Source organism: Dasypus novemcinctus, chromosome X (assembly GCF_030445035.2).
Source record: "Dasypus novemcinctus isolate mDasNov1 chromosome X, mDasNov1.1.hap2, whole genome shotgun sequence".
Lineage (NCBI taxonomy): Eukaryota > Metazoa > Chordata > Mammalia > Cingulata > Dasypodidae > Dasypus > Dasypus novemcinctus.
This window is the reverse complement of record NC_080704.1, coordinates 130,608,811-130,620,877: the sequence shown is the minus strand read 5'-3', so window position 1 is coordinate 130,620,877 and position 12,067 is coordinate 130,608,811. Positions and strand designations below refer to the sequence as shown.

Below are 12,067 nucleotides of genomic sequence, written 5' to 3'. Positions count from 1 at the left end.
TTAGAAAAGGTATTATACTTCAGTTAAACATTACAATAAAAATAATCAAATTTCTTCAAGTATAGGAAGTTTTGTTTTAAAAGTTTTCCAGTATGGGGGACTGCCTCAGTATCTGCTCTTGTTCTAAATTGGAAACTCTGTTTGGTTGAGTTTTGTATTTAAAATTTTTAAATTACAGGTGAATGAGCATTTCAAAAATACTTGTGCCTTAGGATTATTTATTTTATTTTTTTTCACATTTAACCAAATAAATTATTTATCATGAAAAAGTTATATTTTTGTTTGTAGGTCTTGATGGATATCCCATTTGTAAGATTGCCTAGTATTTGATTACCTGTGGTCCTGTATTTAGCCATTTAGATCACAGTGTTTTCCATTCTCTATTTTGGTGTTAGTTTATACCTTATGCTCTGTGAATTAAAATTTTGAATCCCCCCTCCAAAAAATCTCACATGTGCAAGTTAACTTCACCCCCTAGGACTTTTGTTAAGGAAGAATTGTATGTGTGTTTCCTTGATTCCCTTTTTTACTTTTACTTCTCAATTAGCAAAGAAATCATTAAACCATTTTAAGTGTTTCTTTTCTAGAAACCACAGTAAGGATTAGGCAATAGAATAGTTTAATGAAAATGGTATGGACATACAAATATGAGAACATTTACTCATGAGCTATAAAAAATATAGAATACTAATAAACATGGTATTAATAATAGGATGGTTTGTGGAAAAAATACACCAAATATAAGTTGTGGACTGTAGGTAGCAGTAATACCGTGATGATGTTCTTTCATCTGTAACAGATATGTTATAACAATGTAAGGTGTTGGTGGTGGGGTGATATATGGGAATCCTGTATGATATCCGTGATTTTTTTTTTGTGTATACATGATTTTCCTTTAAAAATTTGAAATAAAACTAAAAAAATTTTTTAAAGCACTCAAGAATTCTAAAAAAAAATAAGGCAATGAGCTAGAAGAACAACAAATAAATTTGGATTTTCTTTCTTCCTTCCATTTATCCATTCTTTTAATTACTGTTTGAACAGATATACTTAATTGTTCTTTTCAGAGTAATAACTCCAAATAACGCAAGGTTAAAGTAATTTATTGAGAGGATTTTTTTGGTTTTTCACTACAATGAAAATTTCTCTAAGATGATTAATAATTGTTGATAAAGTTGGATCAATTTTTTTAAATGGTATGGCTATATTCTCAAAATAGATGTATTTATCTGTTCTTTTGATCCTAGTAGAATAGTATGTATGCAGACCCTACAACTGAACTATTATTTTATCGAGAGCAAATATTTCAGCTTCACAAAATATAAAAATTTTTGATATGTATTTTTTTTCTTTGACAGATCATGATCAGGAGCATTTTTTTGTTCCTGGATAGAACTTATGTTCTTCAGAATTCAATGCTACCCTCAATTTGGTAAGGATGCCAGAAAATATTTATGAAAAGATTGTTATAAATCACAATCAAATCTTAATTACAATAATGGAAGGGAGTATGTAGTACTGTGTATACTCCCCTAAAATTCACATTTAGCTACTAGACTTATTTATAGCAGTTTTGCCTTCTTAATTATGTTTTGTCTTTGCTAATACTGAAAATAGATAACATTCCCTGAGAATATTAATTTATGAGGAAGTGTTTTGTTAGCCCAGGGGATTCAAATGTTTGCTTGGAATATATGAGTGTGAATCATTTGCCTACTGATCATCGAGTTCATTTTCTTTTAAGATTATTATGAAAAAATTTATGTATATATAAAAAATTGAATAGTATAATGAATTTTCTACCCCTAACTATCTGACTCTCATCTATTTACAGCAACTATCAGAATGACTACTATCAGAATGATGAATAATCAATTAAGCCTTCACTACTAGTACAGTGAAAAGGCATTTTATGTCTTAATATTGTCTAAATTTTAGACTACTTTTATCTCTTGATTGAACAAGGAAGAAATTCACCAAAGAAAATAATCCAACAAAACTAAGTCATAAATATATGTATGTATGAAATAGAAACTTAGTTATGGAAGACAACAAGAATTTAGCTTTAGTTCCCATCAGACAAAATGAGTTTTCCATGTGCTTTAATCTATTTAATAATAATTTATTTATAATTAAATATGTGGATTTTATTTTTCTACAATTACTGCTTCAAAGCCTGGAGCCCTAATTAACATGTGGTAAGAAGTTAATCCTTTTCAGAAGTCGTATTGTTAATAAATTTAGATTGTATATATATTTTTTATTTTAGGGACATGGGACTGGAGTTATTTAGGGCTCATATTATAAGTGATCAGAAAGTCCAGAATAAGACAATTGATGGCATTCTTCTCTTGATTGAGAGGGAAAGAAATGGTGAAGCAATTGATAGAAGTTTACTCAGAAGCCTTTTAAGCATGCTCTCTGATCTGCAAGTAAGTTAACTACTTTACTATAGAGCTGATTGCTATCCCTGGCTTGTTTAAAAATCAAATTCATAGTGCTATTAACACAGCAGACATTAGATATTTATTGAATAAATGAACTCCTTTATTTTGTTCACCTTTCCTCCCAGATTTATCAAGATTCTTTTGAACAACGATTTTTAGAAGAAACTAACCGGCTCTATGCTGCTGAAGGCCAAAAATTAATGCAAGAAAGAGAGGTATTTAAAAATCATGATTAATACATCCACTGTCTCTCACAATAGACCTTACTTTATAGATTATAAAATGCCCTTTGCATTTATCTTCCCAACATTGTGATGCTCTTCTCTCACTTAGGTGCCCCTTTCTTTTCTCTCTTCTTAAAGGCCAGCATTCTGGATCATAAACTCTGCCTATAATTTTACAAATGATTCAACCCTGTCACATTTGACAGGGCTGCTCCCAGGATCTTTTGGACTTGAAATTTTCTGAATGATTTATGGGGAGGAAAACAATAATATAAAAAAAACTATCTTTGTAGGTTCCTGAGTATCTTCATCATGTTAACAAACGTCTAGAAGAAGAAGCAGACAGACTTATTACTTACTTAGATCAGACCACCCAGTAAGTATTACATGTTTAGCCTAATAGTCCTAACCTGTGTTGTTCAGTCACATAAGGTACTTTCAACACCCCAGACATGTTAGTAACTACTTTCAGGTATGATTTGAGGTTTTAACAGTTGTTTTCATAATAATGAAAATTTCAGGTTATTTTCCCTGGTTCATTAGATTTAACCAAGGATTTGATTATTGAGTGTTTGTGTGTGTCATAGTTTCCCTGCAGCTAAAAGAAATATCATACAGTACGTTGGCTTAAACAATGTGAATTTATTCGCTCACAGTTTTGAGGCTAGGAGAAGTCCAAAATTGAGGTGTCTGCAAGGTGTAATGCTTTTTCTGTGAGGACTGTGACATTCTAGGGCTGGCTGCTGGAGATCCTTGAGTCTTTGGCTTTCTCTGTCACATGGCAGTGCACATAGTGGTGTCATTTTCTTTCTTCCTGGTTCTCTCGACTTTCCACCCTGGCTTTGTCTTCATAAAGCTTTTCTAGTAGTAGGGTTAAGACCCAACCTCATTCAGCTGGGCCACACCTTAACTAAAGATTACATCTTCAGAAGATCCTATTTACAGTGTGTTCACACCTACAGGAATAAATTGAGATGAATATACCTTTTTCTGGGGCATATAATTCAACTTACCGTTGTGTGTGTGAGAGGGAGAGAGAACACATATGTGTGTTTAGGACATAAATATAGTATTACAAACTGATGTGATCTTTTAAATCTTCAGGCTGATTAATTCAGTGGGTGTTCATAAGAAAAATCTTGTTTCTGTGCTTTCCTAAATATTACCAACCAAGGGATTTTTTAAGCAGCCCATAGGCAACTTCTTAACCTTCCTAATGAAAGCAGAAAAACTTGGAAAAATACCAACCGTAGCATGACCGCAGAAATATTTGTATCATGATGTAAATCAAATTCTGAAATATGCAGTTTTTCCTGATCCCAGGCATAAAGTAGAGTGACTGACTACCAATAAATTTATACATAGGATAGGAATATTGAAATTAGCTGTTTGGTTTTTTCCCAGGGTGAGGCTTTAAGTATCCAGGAAAGTTGAATGTCAATAATTCTAAACATTTCTTTTTTTGTAGGAAGTCATTAATTGCTACTGTAGAAAAACAACTTCTAGGTGAACACTTAGCAGCAATTCTTCAGAAAGGTAATTGGCAATTTATAAATAACAGATTATTTATTAAAAGTGGTAGTGGCAATTAAGTATGATATTCGCTTCAAGTTTGCCTTTTTTATTTTTTTAATTTCTTTTTAATTTTTTAAATTGTAATTTATTTTTTATTTTTTTATTCATTTTGTAAAAATACTACATTCAAAAAATATGAGGTCCGATTCAACCCCACCACCCCCACCCCACCACTCCCCCCCCCAGCAACACTCACTCCCATCATCATGACACATCCATTGCATTTGGTAAGTACATCTCTGGGCATCTCTGCACCTCATGGTCAGTGATCCACATCATAGCCCATACTTTCCCACGTTCCATCCAGTGGGCCCTGGGAGGATTTACAATGTCCAGTGATTGCCCCTGAAGCACCATCCAGGGCAACTCCAAGTCCCAAAAACACCTCCACATCTCATCTCTTCCTGCCATTCCCCATACCCATCAGCCACCATGGCCACTTTTCCCACTCCAAAGCCACATTTTCTCTGTGGACCTTGGATTGGTTGTGTCCGTTGTGCCTCCATGTCAAGAGGAGGCTCACATTCCACATGGATACTGGATGCAATCCTCCTGCTTTCAGTTGTAGGCACTCTAGGCTCCATGGTGTGGTGGTTGTCCTTCTTCAACTCCATCTTAGCTGAGTGGGGTGAGTCCAATAAATCAGAGTGTAGGAGCTGATGTCTGTTGAGGCTCAGGGCCTGGCTATCATATTAAGTTTGCCTTTTTTAGATGGCATGTGGCAGCATTTCTGAAGATAAACACAACCCTTTTTCCCTTTTCATCATAGAACTTTCAGGAAGGTGTCTCTTTCCTTTACTGAAAGACATAGGAACCGAGATGAGAATGGTCTGCCCACTTTAGTAAAGAAACAGTGGGAATTCGTGGCTTAATATGTAGGATCACAGAAAGGAAAGGCATTCCTTTTTGCACTACATTGTATTTTTGTTCATAGCGGGTAAACCAAGCACTTCTGCTACTTTTAAGTGATTTTTGAGTAAACCCTGAGTTTTACCCTGACAGTACCACAAATATGCAAAAGCCTTTCCTTTCTTTCCAATCATCTTATCTTTTGTACAAAATGAATATAGTTTGGAACTTTATGCAGATATACAATATTATTTCATTCTGAAAATCAAATATATTAGAACCTCATTTAAACTTGAACTATTTATGCATGACTTTGAAGTATCCAGTATTCTGAAATATAGTAATGTACACAATGCTAGATACAATATGGCTACTGAGGTATTTATAATATGTATTTAGGTAAACCAGTTTTTGTAGATGTAAAACATCTATCTCAGTTGTTATTCTTTATTTTTATAGAGACCAAAGCAGTGTTTTTCACCTATACATGCATACCTCAGAGACATTGCAGATTCAATCCCACACCACCTCAATATTAAATGAATATCACAAAACAAGTCACAAATATTTTCTCAGTGCTTCTAGATGTTAGGTTTACATTATACTGTAGTCTAAGTGTGTAATAGCATTATGTCTTAAAAAACCCCAACAATGTACATACCTTAATTAAAGTGTGACCCAGAGAAATGAAGTGAGCACGTGCTATTGGAAAAATGGTGCCAATAGTCTTGCATGAAGCAGGGTTGCCACAAACCTTCAATTTGTAAAAAATGCAGTATCTGTGAATCGGCAATAAAACAAGGTATTTATTTATTTTAAAACAAGGTGATTGCCTATTTATTTCAAAGCAAGTCTCTACATTACAGCTTGCATGTAGATTAGACAGTTCAGTCCACTATCAGAATAATAATTAAATTTCGTTAAAATATCTGACACTTTTGTTCACTATTTTTTAATACCAAAATGTTTGAAAATTCAGGTTTAAATAACCTCCTTGATGAAAACCGAATTCAAGATTTATCTCTTCTGTATCAGCTCTTCAGTAGAGTTCGAGGTGGAGTTCAGGTTCTCTTGCAACAGTGGATTGAATACATCAAGGTATTTATTCTTTTTCTGTGTCCCCTATCCCATGGCTTATAATCTGCAGCCAGAGTGCAAATCAGGAAGCATTTCTTACTTGTTATATTCAAAATTTATTTTAAAAAGTAATGGCATTTTGAGAGCAGTCAACCTGGGAATGATACTATGTGGCAAATTAGCAATAAAATAGTTGTCTTTTTGATGTTCTGACATGATTTCTAGCTGCGTCATCTATAGCAGTGAATGTGGAAAAGAGAACTTTTTGTGGAATCAAAATTTCTTTCCTTTCTTCACTCTCACACTGATGCTAGTTTGCCTATTTATAAAAACATTCAAAGCTGACTTCTTTAAATATAAGGAAAAGAACCCAGAAGCTTATAATAACAACACCCTGCTTTGATATTGTATACCCAATGGTCATTCCTTATTATTTTTATGATTATAGATAAATGATGTCAGTCTGGATGTTTTGTCAATTTTTTTCTTCCCCTTACTTTGAAACTATATTTTTAAATATATTTTTATTACAGAAGTTGTGAGCTTACAAAATAATCATGCACGTGTGTAGAATTCCCATACAACAACCCTTCACCAACACACCACACCATTGTGGAACATTTGTTTACAGATTATGAAAGAATATCAGATAATTACCATTAACTGTGGTCCATAGTATACATTTGGCATAATTTTTCTATATACCTCTATTATTAATACAGTACATCTTTGCAACTGATGCAAGAATAGTACAGTATATTGCTGATAACTATGATTCATAGGTTACATTAATTGTATTTTTCCCATGCTTCTCCACATTTCCACCATCCCACAATAGTCATGTACATCCGTTCTATCACAGACGGACATTCTTGCATTTGTACTATTAATACAATTCTCATCCAACTCTGGGTTCACTGTGTTACTATAGTCCAGATTATTCTCTGGCTTTCTTTCAGTTGACATTTATATCTCTAGACTACCCTTTTCAGCCAAAATCCCATTTATAAATCATATGCTGGGAGAAGATGTGTCTCAAGTTGTTGAGCACCTACTTTCCCACATAGGAGGTCCCTGGTTTGGTTCCCAGTGCCTCTTAGAAAAAAACCCAAAAACAAACAACAAACAAAATAGAAAAAACAGCCGAGGGGAGCCATTGTGGCTCAGTGGTTGAGTGCCAGCTTCCCACATACAAGGTCCCAGGTTCTATCCCTGGCTCCCAGGACCTCAAAAAAAAACCAAAAAAAAAAAAAAACAAACCAGCTGCTACTCACTATCATGTTACCATCAGCTCTATCCATTTCCACACATTTACAGTCAAGTTAATAAAAACTTTTATATACATTAAACATCAGTACTCCTTCACAGCCTTCTTCCTAGCTCCTAATCACCTATACTATAGGTTTTCACACCATGTGTTTATTCTTTGCATTTAGTTCATATTAGTGAGACCATGAATATTTGTCCTTTTGTGTCTGGCTTATTTCACTTAGCGTAGTGTCTTCAAGATTCATCCATGTTATATGTGTCCCAATTTCATTTCTTCTTCTTGCAGCATAATATTCCATCATAGATATATACCACATTTTGTTTATCCATTCATTGATTGACAGACACTTGTGTTGTTTTTATCTTCTGGCACTTGTGAACAATGCCGCTATGAACATTGGTGTGCAGATGTCTGTTCGTGTCACAGTTTTCTGTTCTGCTGGATATATTTCTAGTAGAAGAATTGCTGAATCATGTGGCCAGTTTTATGTTTAGCTTCCTGAGGAACCACCAAACTGTCTTCCACAGAGGCTGCACCATTTTACAATCCCATCAACAGTGAAGGAGCCTTCCTATTTCTCTACATCCTCTCCAGGTTTCAGCTTTTTAAATAATGGCCATTCTATGCCATGTGAGATGATATCTCATTGTTTTGATTTGCATTTCCCTAATAGCTAGTGATATGGAACATTTTTTCATGTGCTTTTTGCCATTTGTATTTCCTATTTGGAGAAATGTCTAAGTGTTTTACCCATTTTTAAACTGGATTGCTTGCTCTTTTATTGTTTGATCCTTTATAAAGGCTGGAAATCATACCCTTATCAGATATGTGGTTTCCAAATATTTTCTCCCATTGAGTGGGCTGTCTTTTTACCTTCTTGATGAATTTCTTTGAGTCACAGAAGTGTTTAAGTTTGAGGTGGTCCCATTGATCCATGTTTTCTTTCCTTGCTTGTGTTTTCAGTGTAGGTTTAGGAATGTACCACCTACCATCAGGTCTTGAAGATGTTTTCCTACATTTTCTTCTAGGAGCTTTATGGTTCTAGCTTTTATATTTATGTCTTTCATCCATTTTGAGTTCATTTTTATGTAAGGTGTGAGATAGGGCTATTCTTTCTTTCTTTTGACTATGGATATCCAGTTCTCCCAGTACCATTTGTTGAATAGACTGCTCTTACCCAGGTGGGTGGATTTATAACCGGTGTGTCAAAAATTACTTGATCATAGATGTTAAGCGTCTGTTTCTGAACCATCAGTTCAGTTCCATTGATTTGTGTGTCTGTCTTTATGCCTGTACCATGCTATTTTTACCACTGTAGTAGGTAATATGATTCAAAGTCCAGAAGTGAGTGTCCTCCAACTTCGCTTTTTCCTTTTTAAGATGTTTCTGGCTATTCAGGACCCCTTACCCTTCCATGTGTTTTCCATTTGTTTAAAAAATGCTGGCGCAATTTTTATTGGAATTGCGTTGAATCTGTATATTAATTTGGATAGAATTGACATCTTTGTGATATTTAGTATTCTAATCCATGAGCATGGAATGTTCTTCCAATTATTTAGGTCTTTTAAAATTTCTTTTAGCAATGCATTGCAGTCTTCTGCGTACAGTTGCTTTACATCCTTGGTTAAGTTTATTTCTAAATTGATTCTTTAAGTTGCTATTATAAGTGGAATTTTTTCCTAACTCCTTACTCAGATTGTGCATTACTATTGTGTAGAAACACGACTGACTTTTATGTGTTGATCTTGTATCCTGATACTCTACTGAAATCGTTTATTAGCTCTAGCAGTTTTGTTGTAGATTTTTCGGGACTTTCTAGGTATAAGATCATATCGTCTGCAAATAGTGAAAGGTTTACTTCTTCCTTTCTGATGCTTTTTCTTTTTCTTGCCTGATTGCTCTGGCTAGAACTTCTAGCACTACTATGAACAACAGTGGGGACAGTGGGCATCCTTATCTTGTTTGTGGTCTCAACAAGAAAGCTTTCAGTCTTTTACTAAAACCTCGAGTACAATGTTAGCTGTGCATTTTTCATATATGGCCTTCATCACGTTGAGAAATTTTGCTTCAGTTACTGTCTTCTGTAGTATTTTTATCAAGAAAGGGTGCTGTATTTTGTTAAATACCTTTTCTGCATCAATTTGATAGGATCATTTTTCTTCTTTGATTGATTATTACACTGATTGATTTTCTTGTGGTGAACCGCCCTTGCATGCCTAGTATAGACCCACTTGATCCTGATTAATAATTCTTTTAATGTTTTGTTGGATTTGGTTAATAGGTATTTTGTTGAGGATTTTTGCATCCATATTCATTAGGAAAATAAGTCTGTAATTTTTTTTATAACATCTTTACCTGGCTTTGGGCTTAGGGTGATATTGGCTTCATAGAATGAGTTTGGTAGTGTTTCTTTTTGTTCAGTTTTCTGAAAGAGCTTGAATAAGATTGGTATTAAATCTTCTTTGAATGCTTGGCAGAACTCACCTGTGAAACCATCTGGTCTGGGCTTCTCATTTGGGGGACTTGTTTGATGACTGTTTCAATCTCTTTACTCTTCTATTTCTTCTAGGGTCAGTGTAGTTGTTCATATGTTCCTAGGAATTTTTCATTTCCTCTTCATTGTCTAGTTTTTTGACATGCAGTTGTTCATAGTATCTCTTTTATTTCTGTGGGGTTTGTAGTAATGTTCACGTTTTCATTTTTTATTTCATTTATTTGCTCTTCTCTCTTTTTTCCTTTGTCAGTCTAGCTAAGGGTTTATTGATTTTGTTAATCTTGAAGAACCAACTTGTGATTTTGTTAATTCTCTCTATTTTATTGTTCTTATTTTCATTTATTTCTGCTCTGATCTTTGTTATTTCATTCCTACTATTTGCTTTGGGAATAGTTTGCTGTTCTTTTTCTAGTTCCTACAACTGTGTAGTTAGGTCATTGATTTTAGCTCTTCTTTTTTTAATGTAAGCAATGAGGGCTATAAATTTCCCTCTCAGCACTGTCTTTGCTGCTTCCCATAGGTTTTGATATGTTGTGTTCTCGTTTTCATTTGTCTCAAGATATTTATTGATTTCCCTCAGAATTTTGTCTTTGACCCACTGGTATTTGAGTATGATGTTTAACCTCCATATATTTGTGAATTTTCCCAGTTTTTGTTTCTCATGATATCTAGCTTTATTCCATTATGGTCCAAGAAGGTGTTTTGTGTAATTTCGATCCTGTAGAATTTATTGAGATCTGCTTTGTGACCCACCATGTGGTCTATCCTGGAGAAATCCATGAACACTTGAGAAGAATTTATATCCTGCTGTTTTGGGGTGCAATGTTCTGTATATGTTTATTAGGTTTAGTCCATTTATCATATTTCAGACTCTCTGTTTCTTTATTGATCCTCTGCTGAGATGTTCTATCCAATGTTGAGAGTCATGTATTGAAGCCTCCAACTGTTTTTGTAGAGATACCTATTCCCTTAAGTTTTGCCAGTAAAACTGTATTTTAGTTTTTAAAAACTTAAAGTATTTTTTGATTATTATCATGGTAGATAATTCAAGTACAGTAAAAAATGGTAATTTTTGTTTTTTAGGCATTTGGCAGCACTATTGTAATTAACCCTGAAAAAGATAAAACCATGGTTCAAGAATTGCTGGATTTTAAAGATAAGGTTGACCATATAATTGATATCTGCTTTCTGAAGAATGAAAAGTTTATCAATGCCATGAAAGAAGCATTTGAAACATTCATCAACAAAAGACCAAACAAACCTGCTGAACTTATAGGTACTTTTCCATTCCCTTTTCCCAGTTCTTTCATGTTTTGCTTTTATTCATAAAATTTCAGTTAATCTTAATTTTGACAAGGTTGTTATATACTAACACCTTATATTTTGGGCTACTTAATTGGTAGTATCAAGTGTGAAAAATGTTTCTATGAACCTAAATATAAGGATTAAAATCCTTTAAGCTAAAGAGCATCTCAAAGCCTACATGTCAACCATGATTTGCTTTTTTTAGTTAGTGCATTGGATTCTATTTACTTTCATTTATAATAAGCTTGATTATTTTCCAAGCCTGCACAATTCAGATTTTGGGGAGTGTGCTGTTTCTAAAGGCCAACACTTAGGGCTACATGAAAAAGGGAATCAAGAAATTACAGTTGCCAGTGAGAAAGGAAAAAGTCCAGTAGGAAAATACACCTAATGGTCTGGGCCTATTTAGTGTAAGGGTATGGCATTCTGCTATTCTTTCAGGTTTTCCCACCTAGATACCCTTTAAAGTCAGAGTAGAGGTACCCTGAGAGGGTCTAGGGCAGGGGTTCTTAACCTTTTTTGTTTCATGGACCTCTTTGCCAGTCAGGTGAAAACTAAGGATTTCTCAGAATGTAGCAGCAGATAGTTTTTATGACGCTTAACATCGGCATGTCTTTACATTAAATTTTAGGATTATTCAAACTTCCTATAATTTCAGTACCTGATACTCTTATACGGTGGTTCAACATCTTTCGAAACTGTCATTTTCGGCTAACATTTAGAAATTCGAGTTTTCCCACAGCATCATAAAACCATCTCCACCATCCTTACCAATCTTTTTAGAGGCAGTTATCCACTGCACTCAGAACATGCTACATCAAAATAA

At 34.2% G+C, this 12,067-nt stretch overlaps 1 protein-coding gene across 5 annotated transcripts in view; it reads left to right on the top strand.

Annotated features, from left to right (window-relative positions):
- CUL4B (cullin 4B) overlaps positions 1-12,067 on the top strand; it is a 51,812-nt gene that overhangs the window by 20,939 nt on the left and 18,806 nt on the right. For all 5 annotated transcript variants that reach the window (XM_058292017.2, XM_058292018.2, XM_058292016.2 and 2 more), the window contains exons 6-12: positions 1,359-1,432; positions 2,270-2,432; positions 2,573-2,662; positions 2,965-3,047; positions 4,140-4,207; positions 6,075-6,193; positions 11,020-11,212. In XM_058292017.2, coding sequence (XP_058148000.1) covers positions 1,359-1,432; positions 2,270-2,432; positions 2,573-2,662; positions 2,965-3,047; positions 4,140-4,207; positions 6,075-6,193; positions 11,020-11,212 — 790 coding nt within the window. The remainder of the gene's footprint in view (positions 1-1,358; positions 1,433-2,269; positions 2,433-2,572; positions 2,663-2,964; positions 3,048-4,139; positions 4,208-6,074; positions 6,194-11,019; positions 11,213-12,067) is intronic.